Genomic DNA, 26,163 nt, shown 5'->3' on the forward strand with positions numbered 1-26,163 from the left:
GAGTGTCTAAGGGATGGGTTTTTAGAACAGCTTGTTTCGAGCCCACTAGGGGATTCTCTGTGCTGGTTTGAGTGTTGTGCAATGATCCGGAGGTGATAAGAGAGCTTTAGGTTAATGAACCCTTAGGGAACAGTGATCACAATATGATCGAATTCACACTGAAATTTGAGAGGGAAAGAATAAAATCCAATGTGTCGGTATTTCAGTGGAATAAAGGAAATGACAAAGGCATGAGAGGGGAACTGGCCGAAGTTGACTGGAAAGGGATATTTGCAGGAAGGACAGCAGAGCAGCAATAGCTGGAGTTTCTGTGAAAAATTAGGGAAGTGCAAGACAGATATATTCCAAATAAGAAGTAATTTTCAAAGGGAAGGGCACTTCTGTCGCTGACAAGTGAAGTCAGAGCCAAATTAAAAGCAAAAGTGAGGGCATATAAGGAAGCCAGAGCTAGTGGGAAGATAGAGGATTGGGGAGCTTTCAAAAACTTGCAGAAGGAAACTAAGAAGGTCATTCAGAGGGAAAAGATGAATTATGAGAAGAAATTGGCAACTAATGTCAAAGAAGACACTAAAAGATTTTTTAAGTACATAAAGGGTAAAAGAGAGTTGAGGGTAGATAAAGGACGAATAGAAAATGGCGCTGAAGATAGTATAATGAGAGTTGTAGAGATGGCAGAGGAATTGAATGCCTATTTTGCATCCGTCTTTACGGTGGAAGACGTCTGCAGTATACCAGACATTCAAGAGTGTCAGGGAAGTGAAGTTTGTGCAGTGAAAATTATGACTGAGAAGGTGCTCAGGAAGCTTAATGTTCTGAGGGCGAATAAATCTCCTGGACCTGATGGAATGCATCCTAGGCTTCTGAAGGAAGTAGATGGCGAGATTGCGGAGACATTAACGATGATCTTTTAAGAATTGATAGATTCTGACATTGTACCGGATGACTGGAAAATTGCAAATGTTACTCAGCCTATAGACAGAAACTATAGACCTTTTAGGCTGACATCAGTGTTTGGGAAATTGTTGGAATCGATTGTTAGGGATGAGATTATGGAATACCTGGAGGCACATGACAAGATAGGTCAAAGCCAGCATGGTTTCCTGAAAGGAAAATCCTGCCTGACAAACCTACTGCAATTCTTTGAGGAAATTACAAGCAAGGTAGACAAAGGAGATGTAGTGGATGTGGCGTACTTGGATTTTCAGAAGGCCTTTGACAAGGTGGCGCACATGAGGCTGCTTAGCAAGATAAGAGTCGGTGCAATTACAGGGAAGTTACTAGCATGGGTGGAGCATTGCCTGCTCGGCAGAAAACAGAGAGTGGGAATAAAAGGATCATATTCTGGTTGGCTGCCGGTTACCAGAGGAGTTCCACGGGCGTCAGTGCTGAAACGGCTGCTTTTTACAAAGTATGTGGATGATTTGCACTACAGTATTAATGGATTTGTGGCTAAATTTGTCGATGATACAAAGATGGGTAGAGGAGCGGGCAGTGTTGAGGAAACAGAGCCTGCACAGAGACTTAGATTGTTTAGGGAAATGGGCAAATAAGTGAGAAATGAAATACATTGTTGGAAAGTGGAAGAAGTAAACGGGCAGACAATTACTTAGATGGGGAGAGAATTCGAAATGCAGAGGTGCAAAGGGACTTAGGAGTCCTTGTGCAAGATACCTTAAACGTGACCTGCAGTGTGAGTCGGACCCAGGAATGAAAGGGTTACCAAATGAGGAACGTCTGGCAGCTCTTGGGCTGTATTCCCTGGAGTTCGGGAGAATGAGGGGGATCTCATAGAAACATTCCGAATGTTAAAAGGCCTGAACAGATTAGAAATGGCAAAGTTATTTCCCATGGTAGGGGATTATAGGATAAGAGGGCACGGCTTCAGGTTTGAAGGACGTCCTTTTAGAACTAAATGCGTAGAAATTACTTTAGTCAGAGGTTGGTAAATTTGTGGACTTTGCTGCCACAAGTGGCTGTGGAGGCTAGTCATTAGGTGTACTCATGGCAGAGATAGATGGGTTCTTGATAGCCAGGGCATCAAAGGGTATGGGGTGAAGGCAGGGGAGTGGGGATGACTGGAAGAATTGGATCTGTCCAGCAGAGCAGACTCGATGGGCCGAATGGCCTACTTCTGCTCCTATATCTTATGGACTCATGGTCTTATAGAATAATGCAACAGAGTTTTCCTGGTGGAAACTCCCGTCATGATTTCCTTTTCGTGGGTGATAGTATTATAAACAGAACGGGCTTTTATATGTTAGTTAACGTGTACGCCCTGCGTGGTGTCGCTGAATCCGACGAACAGTAAAATCGGAATGGATGTAATGTCACTGTAAAAGTTCTTCTTGGTTCCTGCCTCACTTTGATCATCCTGACCAAATTTGCTCATCAACCGGTAGCAAGGGAAAGTGAAAGTACATCAAGAAAAAGATTTGGATTCCCGCAGGCAGAAGCACAGTCAACACTCCGGCGCAGATCACTGGGTTTATACAACGCCAAACATGGGAAGCCGTGAGTTTATATCTTCAATCCGTTACTGAAACCCCCCCCGCCCCGCGAGATAAAAACAAAGATATTAATACTTTCACATTGTATTTCAGATTTTTCAAAGGACCGCTGTTTTCACTTCCCAGCCATGGACAAGCGGTAGGTTCGCATAATCAGGGTGTGTCATCCCAATCGGACAGAGGTAAATATGATGATTTCGTTAACCCGTTTCAGCCAGACAGCTGATGCTCTGTCTCCCTGGTCTTTGGCAGGAATCTGGACAATTTGAAGAACCTCTTGTTAAACTACAACCCCCCTGAGGGCTGTGGAGACTGTATAAATATCCTGCTCTTCGGCATGGTTGGGGTTGGGAAATCATCGACCATCAACACATTTCTCTCGGCTCTGGATCCACAAGGAACGACTATAACCTGTGTCCCGACAGGAGACAATCCCGGGTCTCTCACTCCAGAGGTACACACACTGCTGTCAACTTAATATAAACGCACAAGCGGTATATGTTGCTCTATTAACTGTGAATTCACCGTCCTTTATGTGTCTCCCTGATGTCCACATCAGAGGTAGTGAGAGGTCACCTCACTCCAATCTATTTGCTGGTAAGCACGTCGGGAGGTCCCGAGGCTGGGAAAGTAGGGAGGCCAGAACTCCGGCTTTAGGCCTCCGTCTGGCGCCATCTGGAGCCGGATGTTAATTTGCCTGCAACCCGATCGCATGAACATTGATTTCTCTAACTTCCATTAAAGCCCTCCTCCCCTTCTTACCCCAGCCCTTATTTATTTATTTATTTATCTATCTATCTATTTATTTATTTATTCTCTCTTCTCCCCCACCCCCCTCCGTTTTTCCTCTCTTTGTTCTCTCTCTGTCCTTCTCACAATTTCTCCTTGCCTGCCCTTCATCTTCCTCTGGGCTCCCCTCCCCCTTTCTTTCTCCCTAGGCCTCCCGTCCCATGATCCGCCCCCTTCTGCTGTTCTGTATCCCTTTTGCCAATCAACTTTCCAGCTCTTAGCTTCATCCCAACTCCTGCTGTCTTCTTCTATCATTTCGGATCTCCTCATCCCCCTCCCACTTTCAAATCTCTTACTATCTCTTCTTTCAGCTAGTCCTGACGAAGGGTCTCGGCCCAAAATGTTGACTGTACTTCTTCCTATAGATGCTGTCTGGCCAGCATTTTGTGTGTGTTGCTTGAATTTCCAGCATCTGCAGATTTTCTCATGTTTGCACTAACTTGTCCTCCTTTTTGCGTCTGACTAAAAAACTTATATAAATTACCTCGGATATACTTAAAACAGTGGAAACTGAAAGCTATAACAACCGTTAACCCAAGACTGCAGTGGAGAGTGGTTGACTTTTTGTTCTTGTTTCAAGACCCTAAAGAATTGCTGAAAAGAAAAAACTATATTCAACCATGAATGGGCCAAAGAATTTGGATTTATTGCTAAAAGCAGAAAATATAATTTTCATGTTTTTTGTACACTATACCGTTGTGACGTGAAGATTGGCAGTAAGGGAAAAAGTGCAGTTGAACGACACGGTACCACAGATAAATATAAAGTTAACACTCGTACTGCTTGGAACACCATCATTATTATCATTTTTCTCCCCAGCTCAAGCAACTGAAGAAATGAAGTAAATTAATTTGGTTAGCATATCTGCTTCAGCAGGAGTAAAAATGAATATTCAATTCTTTCAATTCTTTATTTAAACTGTATGAATGCATGTATGTAATATGCAGAATGATGAATAATTGAATAGGAATAAGGGCTCTGGCAGAAAATCACGGATTAATGATGAAATAGCTAGGTTTTTGCTGGATTTATATAGGCAAAAAAGTATCATGTTAGAATTTTTATTTAATAAAATAACTAAAGTGGTCATCTGTTTGCATTTATTGTTTTTGCAATATGGTTTAAATTTTATAATTTTTGTTTTGAAACGCACTGTATATATATGGTAATCCATGACCACATATGCAATGTCCTCCTTTTTGGAAATTGGGAAATGGTCACCCTATGGGAAATGTGAATTCAAATCCAAGTGCGTGATATCAATTAGCTGCGGAATTAAGAAGGGAGGGACAAAAAAGAAATTATAGGCCAATTAGCCCGATGTCAATGGTTGGGAAAATGCTAGACTCCATTGATTAGCATAAGGTTTCAATACACTTGGAGTCACATGACAAAATAGGCCAAAATCAGTACGTTTTCTTCAAGGGGAAATTTTACCTGTAAAATCTGTTGGAATTCTTTGAGGAAATAGCATTCCAGAGAGACAAAGCAGAGACAGTGGATGTTGTTTACTTGGATTTTCAGAAGGGCTTTGACAAGGAGCCACAGATGAAACTGCTGAAGTAGTTAATAGCCCATGGTATTACAATAAAGTTACTGGCATGGATAGAATTTTGGATGACTGACAGGATGCAAAATGTAGGAATAGATGGGGCTTTTCCTGGCTGTCTGCTGGTGACTAGTGGTATTCACAGAGATCGATATTGGGACTGTTTTTATTCACGTTATATGCAAAAGATTTGGAAGATGGAATTGATGGCTTTGTGGCCAGTTTTGTGGCTGATAGAAAAATAGGTGGAGGGTGGTTAGTTTTGAGGAAGCATAGAATCTGCAGAAGAACTGAGACAGATTGGGAGAATGGTTGTATAAAGTGGCATACGCAATTTTCAGTCCTTCAGAACCAATCTAGAACTAGTGTTTCTTCAAAGACAACTACTGATGCCTCCACAATCTCTTCAGGAACACTTTCCAGAGCCTGGGCTGCAGTTATTCAGGTTTCAGCAACTTACCCACATTCAAACTTTTCCACTTCCCATCACCTTCTCCTTACCAACAGCTGCTACACTCACACTTGGTCCCTGACTCTCTGGCATACAGCTGGTGTCTTCCACAGAGAAGGCTGATGTAAAATACAAATCTTGTCACAATGGGTGGCGCTGGTAGTGGACCCAAATGCAAGACACAGACAATGAAGTACGGGGAACATGACTTGACTAGAGTAGGAACGTGACAGGTTACAGACAAGGAGCAGGGACAAGAATGCAGACTTGGGCTAGGACATGGACAAGACAGGGAACCCAGACAAAGAACTAGGCACTAGGAGCCTGGGCTTGGGCTCTGAGCCAGAGACTGGACAAGGACCCAGAACCTGGGTCTTCCCTCGGGCTCGGGCCCCAGAACCAGGCAAGGACATGATATGACTACAGGACAGGAAATGACTGGGGTCTAGAGGCTTGAGGCTTGAGGCTGGGTTCTTGGTCTTGAGCTTGGAGTCAGGCTGGGGTCTTGGTCTTGAGCTTGGAGACAGGCTGGGGTCTTGGTCTTGAGCTTGGAAAAAGCCTGGGGTCTTGGTCTTGAGCTTGGAGACAGGCTGAGGTCTTGGTCTTGAGCTTGGAGACAGGCTGTGGTCCTGGACTTGAGCTTGGAGACAGGCTGGGGTCTTGGTCTTGCGCTTGGAGACAGACTGGGGTCTTGGTCTTGAGCTTGGAGACAGACTGGGATTTTGGTCTTGAGCTTGGAGAACAGGCTGGGGTTTTGGTCTTGCGCTTAGAGAACAGGCTGGGGTCTTGGTCTTGCGCTTGGAGACAGACTGGGGTCTTGGTCTTGAGCTTGGAGACAGACTGGGGTCTTGGTCTTGAGCTTGGAGACAGGCTGGGGTCCTGGACTTGAGCTTGGAGACAGACTGGGGTCTTGGTCTTGAGCTTGGAGACAGACTGGGATCTTGGTCTTGAGCTTGGAGAACAGGCTGGGGTCTTGGTCTTGCGCTTGGAGAACAGGCTGGGGTCTTGGTCTTGCGCTTGGAGACAGACTGGGGTCTTGGTCTTGAGCTTGGAGACAGACTGGGGTCTTGGTCTTGAGCTTGGAGACAGGCTGGGGTCCTGGACTTGAGCTTGGAGACAGGCTGGGGTCTTGGTCTTGAGCTTGGAGACAGGCTGGGATCTTGGTCTTGAGCTTGGAGAACAGGCTGGGGACTTGGTCTTTCGCTTGGAGACAGACTGGGGTCTTGGTCTTGAGCTTGGAGACAGGCTGGAGTCTTGTTCTTGAGCTTGGAGAACAGGCTGGGGTCTTGGTCTTGAGCTTGGAGACAGGCTGGGGTCTTGGTCTTGAGCTTGGAGACAGGCTGGGGTCTTGGTCCTGAGCTTGGAGTCAGGCTGGGGTCTTGGTCTTGAGACAGGCTGGGGTCTTGGTCTTGGAATGTGGAGGCTGATAACTTGGAGGCTGGAGCTCGGAGACAGACTGGGAACTGTACATCAACAGAGAGCCGGGACTTATCCTTTGAGAAGCCGGGACTCATCTTTAACACATTACTAACATGAGACTGGATAGTACATAGTCATAGAGCCTGGACCTATCCTTAGACAAGCCGGGACTCAACTTTATCTCCACACCAATGTGTGACAGGTCCATCCATTGGTTAAAGGCAGAACGGCCGGACTTTCCCAACGGAGGCAAACACAAAACAAGACAAGACAGGACCCCCGCAGGGCAATGGCAGAACCGCTTGAGTTACCCCTTGGTGGTGAGGACAAGACAGATCCCCCACAAGGCAATGGCAGAACGGCCTGACTTACCCCACAGAGGCAAGGACAAGAAGAGACAAACACCGAAGAATGACATACAGTTCCATCTCTGCATCGGGGTTGCTCCAAGTCACAGTTCGGCCAGCAACCTCAGCTGGCTATGGAAACAGCCGGATCCCCACCTAGCTCGAAGTGGCCAGCAGCCACTCAGCTGGCCCGGGAAACAGCCGAATCCATACCGAAAAGACAGCTCTGACTACCAACAGCAAGGCTTCATGAAGCGATGGTTCTCCAACACAGCCTAAAGATGGCAAGTGGCCGCTGCAGCCTTCCACCGGCAGGTTGCTCCCAGGAAACCTTGACAAGACAAACCAGCAGCCACCAGTCGTCCCCAAGGCTACTTATATTCCAAGCCCCAAGATGGGAATCAAATGCCTATGATTAACTCAACCAAAACAAGGGACAGCAGGAAGAACCGGAGTCCTGAGTCCACAGACCAGAGCGTGAACCAGAATGCGGACATTTACGGACCGGACCAATACATTTAGGGACAAATACAGTTCATCAGCCATTTCTGTGTCCCCCATTATCTCCTGCATTATTTTCCAGCAGTCTGATATCCACTCTTACCTCTCTTTGACTCTATATATCTGAAAAAATCTGTTATTATAATTTTATAGTGTTGGATAGCTTATCCTCAAATTTCATCTTTTCTCTTCTTGTGGCTTTTTTCAGTTGCCTTCTACTGATTTTGAAATATTCCCAGTCTAACTTCCCACTAGTTTTTGTTACATTATATACTCTCTCTTTTGATTTTTTGCTTTTGACTTTCCTTGTCAGTCATGGTTACCTCCTTACACCCCCACCACCCCTCACCCCATCTTTAGATTATTCCTTCTACTTTGGGATGAATCTATTATGCACCTTTTGAATTGCTCCCAGAAACTCCATCCATTGCTGTTCTGCTATCGTCCCTGCCGGTGTCTCCTTCCAATCAACTTTGGCCGGATCCCCTCTCATCCCTCTATAATTCCCTTTATTCCACTATAATATCGATACATCATTTCCTTGTTCCCCCCCCCCCACCAACCCTCAAGGTGACTTCAATCATATTATGAAACTTGCCTCCAAAGGTTTCTTTACCTTAAACTCCCAAATCAAATACAGTTTATTTCACAACACCTAATCCAGAATGACCTTTTCCCAAAAGAACTTAACCACAAATCCCTTCTTTGAGAACAGTCCCTGTTCCTTTTTCCATGGATGCTGCCTGATATGCTGAGTATTCTCCACATTTTTGCTCTTTCACCCCAAGACTGTCCTTGTTAATTTGGTTTTCTTGGTGAACTAGAACGTTTTAGTTTGAAAGGGGAATCCAGAGATTCAGGATAACATTGCTGCAGTCAGAGTGTCTCTGGGTCTGTATACCAGGGATTCACCTGCCCTCTCAGGGGAACGTAAACAGACCCAGGGCAGCAAGGGAAGAGGAGTTTTCTTGTGTCATGAGATATCACGTGACCGAGAGAAGATCAGGGAGATGTCCCACAGTCTGGGATGTCCTGTCAATGAGGGAAGAGGTAGGAGTTCTCCCGCAGATTGGATTGTCCCATCACTGAGGGAAAAGCAGGGTGTTCTCCCATGTCCCGATACATAATCTTAGCCAGCAGTTAACAACACAAAGCAGATCTTCAGTTGATCACCATTCCACTGTTTATGGGATCTTGTTGCGTAAATACCATCTACCCTGTGTTCTACATTACCCGGAACTTTACTCTCCATGAAAGGTGCCATACAAATGTACATCTTTTTAAAAATTTACAGCTCAGGTCCTACAGAGCAGGGAGTTTAAACTTTTGGGATTCGGCTGGATGGAATGCTATGAAGAACCGTGGTCAGACAAAGAAAGTGTTACAGATGATCCTGGAAGGGAGAGTTCCCAAAGGAACAAACGTGAGTTTCCTCCTTTACTTCATACTCCTGATTTCCACAAGCCATTAAACACTGAACAACCTCAGAGAGAGAAGGGAGAAATGGTCCCAAGCAAAGTTTCAGACAAAACAGCCATGGTTCTGAAGACTAGGCCCATGTTCCGATTGGAATTAAACTATAGCCTAGGCCGAGGGAGGTGGCACTCTGTAAAAGAAGTTACACAGAAATACCAAACAAAGAGTAACACTCGAGAACATAGTGACAGAGATTAGTCCCAGAGTAACACACAGGGATGCAGTGGCAGAGATTAGTCCTGGAGTAACACACAGGGATGCAGTGGCAGAGATTAGTCCTGGAGTAACGCACAGGAACACAATGACAGGGATTAGTCCTGGAGTAACACATGAGAACACAGTTACAGAGATTAGTCCCAGAGTAACACACTGGGATACAGGGACAGAGATTAGTCCTGGAGCAACACACCGGGACACAGTGACAGAGATGAGTCCTGGAGTGACACGCTGGGACACAGTGAAAGAGATTAATCCTGCTGCAACATGCAGGGACACAGTGACAGATATTAGTCCTGGAGTAACACATGGGGACACGGTGACAGAGATTCGTCCTGGAGTAATACACAGGGACACATTGACAGAGATTAGTCCTGGAGTAACACACAGGGACACAGGACAGAGATTAGTCCTGGAGTTACACATGGGGATACAATGAAAGATGTTTGTACTGGAGTAACACACAGGGTCACAGTGACAGATATTATTCCTGGAGTAACACAGTGGTACACAGTGACAGACATTAGTTCTGGAGTTACCCACGAGGAGATATTGACAGAGATTCATCAGGGGGTTACACACCACTCTCCTTGGTGTCTCACTGCCAGCTGTCTCCACCTCGACACATTGCTGGGACACTTAGAGCTCTTTTCCAAGTGAGGGGGGACTGAGTGTTGTTCTGACATCCTCCACATGGTACAGGTCAGGAGACAGAGCAGTGATGGGGAAATGGATCAATCCCAGCAACACATGACCCCAGAATCCGCTCCACTGCTAGTGAAGGTCACAGGCTCATCAGCCTCTATCTTGGTCAGACCCTCTGCTCAAACTCACCTAGAGCAGCACCTCCTTGTCTCCCACCAGTTGTCTTCTGCTGGCATCCATTATCAGCCAACAACTCCACCGTGTGGGGTTTGATGTTGGAATTCTGTGTGTGGCCATGAAATCTTGTCTTACTTCCAAACTGAGGTGAGAACAGACACTCAGGAGTCAATGGCCATGGGCCAACAAAAGAAGGGTGTTGAGGTCCAGACTAGATCAGTTCTGCTTACTGAATTGGGGGAGAAGGCTGGGGTTAGTGGAGGGATGACAGGGGAGGGGGGTGGTTTGTGGTGTGTTTGCCCTTGTAGGATTTTGTGAGTAAAACAATTGAGAGTCACCTTATGCGTTTAACAAGATTTGCAGTCCTTTACTTCCATTGCAGAAGAACAAGTCACCTTATACTCATGTCATTGTATCAGACACTGTTTCTTAAAATGAACTCAACAACTCAATGATGGAGTTTATGAATCATGTAAAACAGTTTATATGATGAACAATATGTACCATCTGTCACCTATTACATTCCCCTACACTCTGTTCCCGTTCCTGTTCTTATCTCTCTTCATTCGTCAAACCCACCATCCCTGGATCAGTCTGGTCAGCCATTGCTGCAATCCTTCCTTGGGTAAGGAATCCTGAACTGTGCACAAGCCTCACCAGGACCCAATAGAATTGGAGCAAGTCGTCTGTACTACTGTGTGACACAGTGATGGAGCAGTTAGTAGTGCTGCTTCGCAGATCCAGTGATTCCGATTCCATCCCAGCCTCTGGTGCTGTCAATGTATAGTTTGCAGGCTCTTGCTGTCATGATGTGGGTTTCCCCCTGATGATCCTGGTTTCTGGCTCCCACATCCCAATAGCATGTAGGTCATTGGGTCAGTCTGCTGCTGTTGTTTCCGGTGGGTTGTCAGAATGGCAGAGAGTGGATGGGGAGATGAGTAATTGGTGAACTGACAGAGAACTAGCATAGGCTAGCCTGGCTGAATAGCCTCAGGAAACAAACATGAACAAAAGCTGATGAACTCACCATTTACCTTCCTATCACCCAGTAACCTGGACACAATACACACGATTGTCTCCCCCACATTACTGATGGAGACTGAACAACCCACACTCCTCAGGATTCAATTTGCCATCAGTTTACATACTGACCAACCATTTGTATCATCCTGAGGTGTGAAGGACCAAACAGTTTCTGAATCATCTGAAAACTTTGTTATCAAGTCCCGACATTTAGTTAAAAATGTTGATTCATTAAACAGTGCAAGGGTGTGAGTATTGAAGAGCTCAGAACAAATTCTCAAGCAGCTCGTGGGGACAGAGTGGACCCACAATGAAAGGAATTGAAAAGTAACAGCGAACTGGGGAAAGCAGCCGGAGACTGACAGGGACAGATGGACTCCACTGGTTTTGGGGCCCATCTGCGTCTTAGTAGATCAGTAGATGAGTGACCATGACAACTGGGCTTTGTCTAAGGGGACTGGTCCCTCCTCCATTGTTCACCTCAGTGCTGTGTGATTGTGATCATCAGTATTCCTGCTGCTTCCTCTGTAACCAGTTCTTCATTTTCTCACTTAGTTACAGAATTTCGATCCTGACTCAGATGCTTCCACCTACCCTGCTACTCCGAAAAATGTAATTCACGGAGTCGCACTCATATTTGACATCAGCACCATAGACTTGGTCAGTGACGATAAAATGGAAGAGTTTCAGGAGCTACAGACAATCGTGGCACAGAAATGTAAGTGCTTTCTTTTGTTCTGTGTAACTTTGTCACCTCAGCATTGCAGCTTCATATTGATATCTGGATCATCTCTCTTTTCCAGATGTTCACAGGGTTGTGATTGGGACCAAGTTTGAATTATTAGGGATACCAGAGATACACAATGCATGGATTTATGAATACAAGCCACTGCAGCAGAAGGTAATAATATGTAGAATCTGAGAACTGACATTGATGTGGGAAACATAGCACCCAATCTGTGAATAGCATGTTTGCACTGACAGCAGAGAGGTAAACACAGGAGATATTTGCTTTGTGGCTCCCGGTAAGCAGACAAATCTCAAGGTTCTATAACTTATGCATACATTGATAATACTTTGATATACTTTGTATCCTTTGAATGCCCTAAGCTCATCTGCCTTTCCTACAATATTCCCTGCATTGAAGTAGACAAAACTCAGAACATTAGTCCCACCATGGTCAAACTTTTGATTTCTGACCTTGTGTGTAGGCTCAGCAACATCTTTCCCCACAACCACTCCACGTTCTGTTCAGGCGCTCTGGTTCCCATCCTGTGCATTTCTAGTTTAACCACCACCCCCACCGACACCCCCCCTCCCCCCCGCCCTTGCAGCACTAGAAGACCTTCCTGCTAGGATATTCATTCCCCTCCAGTTCAGGTGCAAACCATTCCGTCTGTACAGGTCCCACCTTCCCTGGAAGAGAGCCCAATGATCCAATAACCTGAAGCCCTTCCCCTCTTGCACCATCTCCTTAGCCACGTGTTAAACTCTATTACTCAGGTTTTACTTTGTGCTGCCTCATTTTACTGATATTTTCTGCCCCCTCCTGTCACACTTTGTTTGTCAAATCCACCCCCCCCCCACCCTCAACTCCTCTGAGCCACCAGTCTCTCACCTCCTCTTCAGTTATTAAGCATTCTGGCCTCGGAACCCTCCCCTTTCTGTCTAGTCTGAAGCCTGGTCTACACAGTATTCACGTGATTCCCCAGGACACTGGTCACAACACAGTTCAGCTGAAGCCCATCCCAATGGAACAGCTCTCTCCATCTCCGTTACTGCTACCATTGCCCGTGAATCTGAAGCTTGTGGAGTTTATAATTCCATTAATACCCTCTCTCTCCTTCCTTTCCCTCAGTTTGACCAGTTGGCAAAACGCACTGGGATGGAGAGGCGTTCCATGTTTGTGGTTTCGAATCAGTGGAGAGGTGAACAGATCGAGATGATAAAATGCATCCTGGCCCTGTATGTTCTGGATAATATGGTCAGAAATATTGACCGATTTCTCAAAGCAGTGTAATTATCACAGCTGACCTTGTCCAGCGTTTTGAATTCATTCTAGTTTCAGCAGCACGGACACTGCTGTGGGATTGATGTTTTTATTGTTTTCCCCATAGGTTTAGCATTCTTTATGCTTGTTTATATATTTGTACAATCACCTGTTTGTCTGTAGACTTTTAGTAACTTGCTGTATTAGTAGTTCCATTCTTCTGTAGTTTCTATCCTTGAAAAGTTGAAGGGGGAATAAGTTAGTATCTGCTGAAAGGGTTTCTCAAATAAACTGGCTCAGCCCACTTGGCAGAATAAAAGCACACCATGTTTTCATCTACCTTTGTTACAGTCAGTCACAGTTACTGGTTCAGAGGTGACTTGTACAACCGGTTACTGGGACAGCCAGTCAATGTTACAGTCAATGACTGTTACAGCCTGTCACAGTTACAGATGGTTACTCTTACAGTAGGGGACTGTTACAGCCAGTCACAGTCACAACCATTCACTGTCACAGCCGGTCACAGTCACAGTGAGTTACTGTTACTGCGGGGGACTGTTACAGTCAGTCACAGTTAGAGATGGTGACAGTTACAGCCAGTCACTGTTACGGATGGTCACAATTACAGCCAGTCACTATTACAGCAGAGGACTGTTACAGCCAGTCACAGTTACAGCCGGTCACAGTCACAGTTACAGACAGTCACTGTTACAGCAGGGGACTGTTGCAGACAGTTACAGTTACAGATGGTCACAGTTATTGCCAATCACTGCTTTTCAGCTGGCCACTGGTACAGCCGTTCACTGTTACTGTCAGTCACGGCTGTTACTGCTGCTGTTCTCTTGTTCCTTCTCCGCCTTACCTGCTGAGATTGACTGACCCTATCTGACCTGTACCACTATAAACATCTAACGAAACTGTGGTAAACATAAGATTTGGGCCTCATTCTTGATTTCTGAAGAAGCTACTGGACATCAGCCCCAGATCTAACTGTCATGGTCCGGTCCGTGAAGTCCACATTCTGGATCACGGTGCGGTCCGTGGACTCAAGACTCCAGGTCTTCCAGCTGTCCTTTGTTTGGTTGAGTTAATCAGAGGCACCTGATTCCCATCTTTGGGCTTGGAATATAAGTGTCGGCTGCTGGTTTGTCTTGTCAGTTCCCCTTGGAGCAACCTGCTGATGGAAGGCTAGTGAAACTATTCGTGATCTCTAGGCCTGGTTGGAGGACCACCGCTTCATGGAGCCTTGTTGCCACTCGTCGGAGCAGTTATTGTGGTATGGATTTGGCTGTTTCTGTAGCCAGCCAAGATTGCTGGCTGCCCTGAGACTGAGAGCCACCCTGGATTGAGCTCCTTTCCTGTTCTTGCCTCCGTTGGGTAAGCCAGGCCGTAATTGCCTTTATCCTGCGGTTGGTTCTGTCCCTTCCTGTTCCTTGCCTCCATTGGGTAAGCCAGGCTGATTGCTGTTACCCTGCGGTTGGTTCTGTCTCTTGCCTCTGTCGGGTAAGCAGGCCGTTTGCCGTTACCCTGCGGTTGGGTCCCTCCCTCCCTCCCTGTCCTTGCCTCCGTGGGGTGAAGTTCTGCGTCCTGTGCAGGAGTTCTGCATTCTGCGTCCTGCACAGGAGATCCACGTCCTGCCCAGGAGAAGCTCCAAGAACCCAAGCCTCGAGAATCCCGCAGCCAAGCTCCGAGAACCCAAGCCTCGAGGATCCCGCAGCCAAGCTCCAAGAACCGAAGCCTCGAGTATCCCACAGCCAAGTTCAAGACCCAAGGCCCCAGCCTGTCTCTGAGCTCAGGCCTCTAGACCCCAGCCACGTCCTGTCCTGAAGCCATGTCATGTCCTTGCCTGGTTCTGGGGTTCGAGCCTGAGGTAAGACCCAGGTTCTGAATCCTTTTCCAGTCTCAGGCTCGGAATCGAGCCTTGTCTCCTAGTCCATGGTTTCTAGTCCTGGTCCAGTTTTCTCTAGCCCAAATCTGCATTCTTGTCCCTGCTCCTTGTCTGAATCCTGTCACGTCCCTACTCTAGTCAAGTCCTGTTCCTTGTACTTCAGTGTCTGTGTCTTGCATTTGGATCCGTTCCCAACGCCCCATTGCAACAGAACGAACTTGCCATGGTGAACCTAGCGGACACGGATCCTGTACAACAGGCCCTGTCCAGCCAGGGCTCTCTATTGGTCGACTCTTGTATGAGTAGCCTCGTTCCATGGTTCTTAGGACTATCAGTTCTAAGTCTAGCATTGTTCCTGAATTCTCTACTAAAACCAAGACTTCAGCTAAAGACTCTCTCTGGACACCAATTCCACGCACGCTACGACCATAGCGCCTCCCGACTCAGCATCTGCGCCTGTGTTCATGGGTTCGTACTTGGGTTCGTACCACCGCTACATCCTTGCAACACTAACAGAATAGACAGTAACACAGTAAGGGAGGGAGAGGCCACAGCTTGAAGCTGTGGTTATTTCAGTGCAATAAGAACATAAGAACATAAGAAATAGGAGCAGGAGTAGGCCATCTGGCCCATCGAGCCTGCCCCACCATTCAATAAGATCATGGCTGATCTGTCCGTAAACTCAGCTCCATCTACCTGCCTTTTTCCCATGACCTTTAATTCCCTTACTATGTAAAATCCTAACTAACTGTTTCTTAAATATACGTATTTAGTGGGGAAGCCTCAACTGCTTCCCTGGGCAGAGAATTCCACAGATTTACCATTCTCTCAGAAAAACTGTTCCTCCTCATCTCCATCCTAAATCTTCTCCCCTGAATCTTGAGGCAATGTTCTAGTCTCACCTACCAATGCAAATAACTTTCCTACTTTTGTGTTATCAATCCCTTTCAAAATTTTGTATGTTTGTATAAGATGCTCTCTCATTCTTCTGAACTCCAGAGAGCATAGTCCCAAGCGATTCAATCTCTACTCATAGGTTAACCCCTTTATCCCTGGAATCAACCTGGTGAACTTCCTCTGCACTGCCTCCAAAGCCAGTATATCCTTCCTCAAGAATGGAGACCAGAACTGCACACAGTACTCCAGCTGCCGCCTCACCAGTACCCTATATAGTTGCAGCATGACCTCCCTGCTCTTGGATTCAATCCCTCCAGCAATGAAGGCCAACATCCTGTTTGCCTTCTTAATAGTCTGCTGTGCCTGCTGTACCTGCAAGCCAACTTTTTGCGATTCATGCACAAGCACTCCCAAGTACCTCTGTACAACAGCATGCTGCAATCTTTCACCATTTAAATAATAATCTGTTCTTCTACTATTTCTTCTAAAGTTCCATTTACCAACATTGTATTCCATCTGCCAGACTTTGGCTCACTCTATTAACCTATCTGTATCCCTCTGCAGACTCTCCTCGTCTTCTGTACAATTTGCTATTCCACTCAGTTTAGTGTCAACAACAAATTTTGCTACGCTACACTCAGTCTCCTCTTCCAAATCATCAATATAAATGGTAAACAGCTGCTGGCCCAGCACTGACCCCTGTAGCACCCCACTCACCACTGACTGCCAACCGGATAAACACCTATTTATACCAACTCTCTGCTTTCTATTGGTTAAACAATTCACTATCCATACCAATACACTTCCTCCGACTCCATGCATCCGTATCTTATTTATAAGTTTCTTGTGCGGCACCTTATCGAATGCCTTCTGGAAATCCAAGTATACAACATCCACCTGTACCCCTCTATCCACTGCACTCATTATGTCCCCAAAGAACTCCAGTAAGTTTGTCAAACAGGACCTGCCCTTTCTGAATCCTTGCCTGCATCTGTCTAATGGAACCGCTCCTTCCTAAATGTTCCACTATTTCTTCCTTAATGACAGCTTCAAGCATTTTCCCAACTACAGACATTAAGCTAACTGGCCAATAGTTGCCTATCTTTTGCCTACATCCTTTTTTAATAAGTAGCGTGACATTTGCTGTCTTCCAATCCACTGGAAGATGTATTGGTATGGATAGTGAATTGTTTAACCAATAGAAAGCAGAGAGTTGGTATAAATAGGTGTTTATCCGGTTGGCAGTCAGTGGTGAGTGGGGTGCTACAGGGGTCAGTGCTGGGCCAGCAGCTGTTTACCATTTATATTGATGATTTGGAATAGCAAATTGTACAGAAGATGAGGAGAGTCTGCAGAGGGATACAGATAGGTTAATAGAGTGAGCCAAGGTCTGGCAGATGGAATACAATGTTGGTAAATGGAACTTTAGAAGAAATAGTAGAAGAACAGATTATTATTTAAATGGTGAAAGATTGCAGCATGCTGTTGTACAGAGGTACTTGGGAGTGCTTGTGTCTAGAGGGTTTTGATAAATGATTACCAACGCCTCTACAATAACCTCCACCAATTCCTTCAGCACCCTGGGATGCATCCCATTAGGGCAAAAGGACTTATCTACCTTCAGGCCCTCTAGTTTGCTCATCACTATCTCTTTAGTGACAGTGATTTTATTGAGGTCCTCACCTCCCATTTTGTCCATAACATCCTTCTTTGGCATATTAGATGTGTCCTCCACCATGAAGACCGAGACAAAATAGTCATTCAGTGCCTCAGCCATTTCCTTATCAATTTCCCCTTCTTGTCTTCCAAGGGACCTACTTTGACTTTAGCCACCCTCTTCCGCTTCTATATTTATAAAAACTTTGGCTGTTTTTATATGTTGTACTAATTTACTTTCATACTCTATCTTCCCTTTCCTTATTTCTTGTTTATTTGTTCTCTGTTGTTTTTTAAGATTTTCCCAATCTTCCAGTCTCCCACCACTCTTCACGACTTTGTACACATGAACTTTTAATTTGATACTATCTTTTATTTCCTTCGTAATCCAATGCTGGCTCTCCCCACACTTACTGTCCTTACTTTTGACTGGAATATATTTTTGTTCAGCACTGTGAAAAATCTCTTTGAAAGTATTCCACTGTTCCTCAACTGTCCAAAACTGTCGGATGGACTCAGGATATGGACTGGCACTGAGAACTGGGATATCACAACCAACAACAGAAACATAGCTGAGGAAAGGGTAGGGTGGGCAGCTCAATGCTCCAGGTACAGATGCTACAGGTGTGATTGAGGTACAGGTAAGAGAGGAGGCGGGGGAGTGGCCTTTTTGGGGAAAGAGAACATAAGATTGGTGTTGCTTGGGAGATCATCCAGTGAGACTGTTAGAAGTTTTCAAGAAGGATTCAATTGGTTCAGAGCAGCAGCTGTAAAAATGATCCAGCTTCAGACCACACTCTCTGCCTTAGCCTGGCTCAATAGCTCAAACCCTTCAACCCTCCATCTGCTGAGGTGCAACATGTAGGGGATTGGAAGCTGAGGATTTATTGATTACATAGAAATATTCAGTAAATTTCCTGAAGCCTATTTAGCCAAAAAGAGGACAGTTCAGAATGCCGGCAAACTTGGAAATTACTTCAGCAAGAAAACTTCACAATGTTGACTGTAGAGAAGAAATGAAGGCGGAGAAGTTAAAGATGCTACAATGTGGAATTATTCCTGACTCAGGGATTCAACCATAAAATAGAGGATCAGAATTATGCCATTTGGCCCATCAGGTCTGCTCTATTCATTTCATCATGTCTGTTCCATTTTCCTCTCAGCTCTAATCTCCTTCCTTCTCCCCGTATTCCTTCATGTCCTGTCCAATCAAGAATCTATCAACAGCTCTGCCTTAAATATGCTCAATGACTTGGCCACCACAGATACCTGTGCAATGAACACAACAGACTCACCACCCTCTGGCTAAAGGAATTCCTCCTGCTCTTCATTATAAATGGATATCTCTCTATGTATTCTCAGGCTGCATCTTCTAGTCTTTGCCTTCCCCAACATGGGAAACTTCCTCTCCACAACCAGTCTATTAAATGTTGAAAGGCCAGAAGACATCAAAGGCTCCTCATATGACAAACCTTTCAATCTCGGAATCATTTTCATGAACCTCCTTTGAACCATTTCCAATGTCAGCACATCCTTTCTTAGACAAGGGCCCAAATCTGCACTCAATCTCCAAGTGAGCCTACATCATTGCCTTATGAAACATCAACATTATATCCTTGCTTTTATATACCAGTCCTCTCAAAATGAATGCTAACATTGCACTACCTTCCTCACCACAGACTCATTTTGCAAATTAACCTTTAGGGAATCCTGCACAACTACTCCCAAATCCCTTTGCACTTCAGATATTTGAATTTTCTCTCCATTTCGAAAATAGTCTTCACATTCATTTCTTCTACCAAAGTGTGTGACCATACACTCCCAACACTGCATTCCGCCTGCCAATTCTTTGTCCATTTTCTGAATCTAAGTCCTTTTATAGCCTCTCTGTTTCCTCAAAACTATCTTTATACTGGCCACAAACCTGGCACAAATCTATCAATTCCATCATCCAATCATTGATATCTATCATAAAAAGTTGTCCCAACACAGATCCCGGTGGAATACCACGAAACACCGGCAACCAGCCAGAAAAAGCTCCCTGTATTCCCATTCTTTGCCTCTTTCTAATCAGCCAATGCTCTATCCATGCTAGTATCTTGCCTGTAATACCATGGGCTCTTGTTAAGCAGACTCATGTGTGGCACCACGTCAAACACCTTCTCAAAATTGAAGTACACAACATCCACTGAATCTCCTTTGTCTATCCTGCTTGTGATTCTTTAAAGAATTCCAACAGATTTTCCAGGCAAGATTTTCCCTGAAGGAAACTGTGCTGACTATGGCCTATTTTATCATGCACCCCCAAGTATACCAAAACCACATCCTTAACAATCAAATCCAAACCACTGAGGTCAGATTAAATTGCACATAATTTCTTTTCTTCTGCCTCCCTCCCTTCTTGAATAGTGGAGTGACATTTGCAAATTTCCAGTCCTCCAGGACCATGTCAGAATCTATTGATTCTTGAAAGATCAATACTAATGCCTCCACAATCTCTTCAGCCACCTCTTTTAGAACAGTGGAATAGATCCATTTGGTCCTTGTGATTCATCTATTCTTAGACCTGTCAGTTTCTCAAGACTTTTCTCCCTTCTGGTAGCTTCACACACTCCTGTCCCATGGCACTCTCAAACTTTTGGCATACTGTCAGTGTCTTCAGCAGTGAAGACTGATAAAATAAACGTTTTCGGATCTCCCATTACTACTACTACAGCAGCATTTTGTAGCAATCTGATATCTGTTCTGGCCTCTCTTTTTCACTTCATATATCTAAAGGAACTTTTGGTATCTCCTTTAATAATGTTGGTTAATATTTTATCTTTTCCTTTTTCATGACTAATTTAGTTTCCTTCTGTTGGTTTTTAAAAGCTTTCCAATCTTCTAACTTCCCATTCAGTTTTGCTCTATTATATGCCCTCTCATTGGCTTTTATGTTGGCTTTGACTTGTCAGCCACAGTTGTGCCATCTTGCCTTTAGAATACATCTTCCTGTTTGGGAGGTATATAATCTGTGCCTTCCAAATTGCTTTCAGAAATCCCAGCCATTGTTGCTTTGCCATCATCCCTGCCAGTGATCTTTTCCAATCAATTTTGGCCAGCTCCTCTCTCATACCACTGTAATTCTCTTTACTCCAGTGTAACACTGATAGATTTGACTTTAGCTTCTGCTTCTCAACTTGCAGGATGAATAATATCATAATATGACCACTGTTTCATCAGGGTTCCTATACCTTAAGCTCTCGAATCAATTCCAGTTCATTGCATAACACCCAATCCAGAATAGCTGATCTTCTTGTGGAGTCAACCATGAGCTGCTCTAAAAAGCCAACTCATAGACATTCTGCAAAATTCCCCTCTTGGAATCCAGCACCAACCTGATTTTCCCAGTCTATCTGCATACTGAAATCCCCCATGACTATCATAACGTTGCTCTTTTGACACACATTTTCTACCTCCCATTGTAACTTGTAGACCACATCATTACTACTGTTCAGAGTTATGTATACAACTCTCATCAGGGTCTTTTCACCTTTGCTGTTTCTTCACCCTACCAACAACGATTCTACACATTCTGAACCTATGTCACCTCTTTTTTTATGATTTGATTTCATTTTTTACAAACAGAACAACCTTATAATCCACCTGTCCTTTCAATTCAAAGTGTAACCTTGGATGTTACACTTCCAGCTATAATCTTCTTTCAGCCATGATTCATTGATGCCCACAACGTCACATATGACAATCTGAAACTGATGAAAGTAATTGACCGTATTCTGTATACTGCGTACATTCATATATAACATCTTCACTGTGTATTCATCACTTGTTTATTTTGTCCCCCTTTTACATTGCAACTCATCTTGCTGACTGCAATTTGGCCCTGTCATCAGACTCTCCTTGTTAGCAGTCTCACTCCACACTGCTTCTGCTTGTAAACCAACTGACCCATCCTCAGTCCTATCACCCTGGTACCCATCCCCCTGCCAATTAGTTTAAAACCTCTGAAAGAGCTCTCTCAAACTTCCCTGCAATGATATTGGTGCCCTTGGGTTCAGGTGTAACTTGTCCCTTTTGTACAAATCGTACCTTCCCTCGATGAGATCCTAATGATCCAGAAATCTGCACCCCTGCCCTCTGCACCAGTTTCTTAGCTATTCATTCACGTGCCAAATCATCCTATTTTTACCCTCTCTGTGCGTGGCACCAGCAACAATCCAGAGATTACTACCCCAGAGGTCCTACTTTTCAGCTTTGTATCTCACTCTCTTAAATCTCTCTTCAAGGATCTCTGCACTTTTCCTACCTATGTCATGTGTGCCAATATGTACAAGGAGTTCTGGCTGCTCACCCTCCCCCTTTAGAATGTCGTGGATCTGATCCGAGACATCCTGACCCAGGCACCAGTGAGGCAACATACCATCTGGGTGTCCCTGTCGTGCCCAGAGAATCTAGTCTCTATTCCTCTGTTGATGGAATCTCCTATCACCACTGCAGTCCTTTACACTTCTCTTCTGAGCCACAGTGCCAATTCCTTTCTGTTCAAATGCTGCCTGAGCCAGATCAGCCAGCACTGATCAAATCATTGAATGTGTTCAGCTGACTGAAGCTCCATGAGCCAGTGGTCTTCACTCAAAGGCCACAAGAACATCACTAACCAATGGAGATGCATTGGGTCAGGGGTCACTGATTTGCACCCCAGTGTTGTTCCACTGTTGTTTAACAAGATACGTGAACACTCTCAGGGTGGAGGAGCAACTCTTCATATTCTGTCCAACCTCCAACCTGATGGCATGAACATCGATTTCTCCTTCCCCTTCCCTTTTTTTCTAGTCCCCACTCTAGCCTCTTACCTCTTCTCCTCACCTGCTATGACCTCCCCTGGTACCCCTCCTATCAGTTTCTTTCTTTTCCAGACCTTTACCTTTCCCACCCACCTGGTTTCACCTCTCACCTTCCAGCTATCCTCCTTCCCCTCCCTCCACATTTATATTCCAGCAGCCTTTAGATTTCTTTCCAGTCTTGAAGGAAGGTCTCGGTCTGAAACGTTGAGATTACAGAAATCATTTCCAAAGACATTGTTTGACCCACTCAATTCCTCCAGCAATTTGTGTGTGTGGCTCTCAATTCCCAGAATCCGCAAAATTTTGTGTGTGTGTGTGTGTGTGTGTCTCTGACCATCAGTTCAAATGAATATTAAAGTTAAGTAAGTTTCCATGCAATATATCAACAGTCAGTCCTTGCTCAACGCATGAAATGTTGCCGAAAAACAGTCATTTCCAGGGGCTGGATAGTTTCTCAATAATGAAAGTAACTCCAAGTTTCCCCAACCATTCCCATTAAAGAAAAAAGCAGAAAGCTGGAAGAACTCAGTGGGTCAGGCAGAATCTGTGGAGACAGAATATCTGTAAGAGTCATTGGGTTGTACAGTTATCAAGCATTTTGTTTGATGTGTGTCTTCTCCGTAGCGATGAAGGAAGAGAAGCGACGAGGCAATGTGGGAGGGGGAAGGAGCGGTAAACTCAGAAGCAACTGAGAAGGGGTGAGGGGTCCAGAGTAATGAGGAAAAGTAAAGGCAGGAAAAGGAAAACAGGGAAGTGTGACATAAATGAGATGGTTCAAGTTGAAGTTTAATGATCATTCAGACTGGGTATATGAACACTCATGAATACAGAAGTGTTACTCCAGGGTCAAAGTGCAAAATGCATTAGCAACAGTCACACACAGCACAAGGCACATACAGCACATATAAGATAGCAGTAAAATATAGTCACACCAAAAATACACGACAGTTCCAGAGTCCGTGAGTGTTGTAGCAGTCTGTAGTCGAACACAATACAGGCTCATCTTCTGCTGAGCACTGACTCCAGCATAGATGCCGTGCCAGGCTATCTCCGGCACTTCAGTGATGCGCTTGACTCTGACACCTGCCCCGGGGCAGTGACAACCATCACGGATCGAGGTCTCGTTATTACTACGACCGAGGCCATGCAGCTCCCCTGCTGTTGGCGAATAAACAAATGAATTGGACTTGCAATATTCCACACCACCAACATCGTCTTGCGATCACAGGAGGACACAGATCGATGTCAGGGTGAAGGCTAACCCTGTGGAACATGAGGAGTCACTCCTCCAACCTGCACATGCCTCAATATCAGTAGAGGAGACCATGGACAGACTTATTGAAATGGGAGCGGGTAATGGAATTAAAACCTGACCACCGGGAGATTCCCGTTGTTATCATTGACAGAATAAAGGTCAATGAAAAGGACCCCTATCAATCTCGAGCCTCATCGCTGAAGAGGTCACACGGTATCCAATGAAATACCCTGACAGACTTGCAGCTGAAGTACTTCCTGAACTGGAATGAGTGACTGGGGTTCTGTATGCCAGTGAGGGAGAAAGTGTAGGGGGAAGTTTAACAGTTGGCACAGTTACAGGGATAAGTGCTAGTGGGGGGGGGATCAATGGTGGGGAAAGGGTACGCAATGGAGTGACAGCGGGGGGGGGCAGAGAGGGAGGGAGAGAGAGAGAGCGCGCGTGAGCGATCCTGTGGAAGGGGATCAAGAGTGGGTGAGAAGCTGTGTCTGGAGTTGGAGTCCTTTTGTGAATGGTAGAAACATAGAAACAAAGAAAAGGAAACCTACAGCACAATACGGGCCCTTCAGCCTATGATGCTGTGCCGAACATGTACTTACTTTAGAAATTACGGAGGACTACCCATACCCCTCTATTTTTCTAAGCTCCGTATACCTATCCAAGGGTCTATTGTATCCGCCTCCACCTCTGTTGCTGGCAGCCCATTTAACAAACTCACCACTCTCTGCTTAAAAAAACGTACCCCTGACATCTCATCTGTACCTGCTTCAAACACCTTAAAACTGCGCCCTCTCATGCTAGCCATCTCAGCCCTGGGAAAAAGTCTCTGACTATCCACACGATCAATGCCTTTCATCATCTTATACGCCTATATCAGTCACTTCTCATCCTTCATCGCCCCAAGGAGAAAAGGTTGAGCTCACTCAACCTATTCTCATAAGGCATGCTCCCCAATCCAGGCAGCGTCCTTGGAAATCTCCTCTGCACTCTTTCTATAGTTTCCATATCCTTCCTGTAGTGAGGTGACCAGAACTCAGCACAGTACTCCAAGTGTGGTCCGACCAGGGTCCTATATAGCCGTAACATTACCTCTCAACTCTTAAACTCAATCCCACTGTTGATGAAGGCCAATGCACCATAGGCCTCAAACTCCACCCCTAAAAGCCCACCCCTCAAACTCCATGCCCCAATCTCCACACCTCAAAAGATGTGTTGGATGAGGTGCTCATGGGTGGTATCCGAGAATCCTGTTGTGATCCTGATCCTGTTTTGTTGGGTGTCTTAGAGTGAGGGCTGATGTGTGAGAAATGGAGGAGATGTGGGTGATAAAATTAGAAGGGAAACCCCATGTTTAGGTAGGAGAACATTGTTTAATTCTTAGATTAGACTCGGATAATTGTTTTTTCTTTGCAATTTAACCATTGAGAAGATTTAATGTTCCTCCGAGCTCAGGGATGGACATGCATCAGCATAGGAATGGGCTCTGTTTCACTGTCAATCTGTCAGCAAATGTCAGTTCTCAAGGGGTGTGAAAGCAGCAGGTTAAGTGGGGTAGTTTACGGAGGCGGGGAGGAGTGTTGCAGACCGTGGAGACCGCAGAGATGACAAGGAGTGTAGGTTCCAGAGTGGGTCAGAGAGATGGGGAGGGGTCACAGATACTGGAGTGTTGTAAGTGTTGCTGAGGGTCACAGAGAATGGAACTGCTGTAGGGTCCATTTGGGTTCAGAGAGTGGGATGTGTGTAGGGAACGGAGGGGAAGGGAAAACAGACACACCGACAGGGTGAGGTATTGACCTGGGTGAGACAGTCAGCACTCTGACTCTCACAACATACAGAATACCATCCCTGGAAGCATCGGGTTCACAGATACAGAGCCACATCCAATCTACAGGGATCTGTCACCGGGAGACTGCAGGATGTGCCCTGTGGAGGCCCTTCAGCCCATCGAGACATCGGACAATACAGCAGCATACAGGCCCTTTGGCCCAACCACTCCTAAATGGCCATGGTGCCCATCCAGATTGTCCACATTGTCTGCATTACAACTGTATCTCTCCAAGTCCCACCCCCCTCCATGTACCTATCCCAGTGCTTCTGAAAGGACACTCCTGTACCTGCCTCAACCACTTCCCCTGTGAAAAAGATCAAAGCCCAAAGCATAGCTATTATCAAAGTACATATATATCACCATATACACCCCTGAGATTCATTTCCTTGCTGGAATACTCAATAAATCCATATTAGAATAATAACTATAATAGTTTCACATACTCTCCACTGTCCCTTTTAACTCTCTCCCCCTCACCCTGAACCCAGGGACTCTAATTGTGGATTCCTCTGTCCTGGGGAAAAGACTGTTACCATGCACCTTATCTTGCCCCAGTGATTTTATTTACTCCTCCATTCTATATTCCACAACACCCTTCTTCACTATAATTAGTACCATTTAATTCTGTGTCAACCACAGATACACTGATCAAGCCTTGTGCACTGGCATTCGAATCATTTCTCAAAATAGTAATGAAAGAAACCC

General features: G+C 45.2%; 1 protein-coding gene across 2 annotated transcripts; it reads left to right on the forward strand.

Moving 5' to 3' along the window:
• Positions 1–2,330: 2,330 nt before the first annotated feature.
• On the forward strand, positions 2,331–13,415 carry LOC140202300 (interferon-induced protein 44-like). 2 transcript variants are annotated; one of them, XM_072267198.1, is made up of 7 exons: positions 2,331–2,511; positions 2,601–2,646; positions 2,760–2,961; positions 8,858–8,986; positions 11,656–11,818; positions 11,904–12,001; positions 12,959–13,415. In XM_072267198.1, the coding sequence occupies exons 1-7, from the start codon at positions 2,502–2,504 to the stop codon at positions 13,118–13,120; spliced, it is 810 nt and encodes a 269-aa protein (XP_072123299.1). In that variant the 5' UTR covers positions 2,331–2,501; the 3' UTR covers positions 13,121–13,415. The 2 variants fall into 2 exon arrangements, with proteins under 2 accessions (XP_072123299.1, XP_072123300.1); XM_072267199.1 differs by lacking the exon at positions 2,331–2,511 and having other exon boundaries at positions 2,642–2,665.
• The last annotated feature ends 12,748 nt before the right edge of the window (positions 13,416–26,163 follow it).

The sequence above is a fragment of the Mobula birostris genome, chromosome 8, assembly GCF_030028105.1.
Source record: "Mobula birostris isolate sMobBir1 chromosome 8, sMobBir1.hap1, whole genome shotgun sequence".
Lineage (NCBI taxonomy): Eukaryota > Metazoa > Chordata > Chondrichthyes > Myliobatiformes > Myliobatidae > Mobula > Mobula birostris.

Bases quoted from the DNA above. Each gene is read 5' to 3' on its own strand.
- LOC140202300 (XM_072267198.1), top strand. The intron at 8,987-11,655 runs GTGAGTTTCCTC...TTTCTCACTTAG, and splicing joins GAGTTCCCAAAGGAACAAAC to TTACAGAATTTCGATCCTGA. The intron at 12,002-12,958 runs GTAATAATATGT...CCTTTCCCTCAG, and splicing joins ACAAGCCACTGCAGCAGAAG to TTTGACCAGTTGGCAAAACG.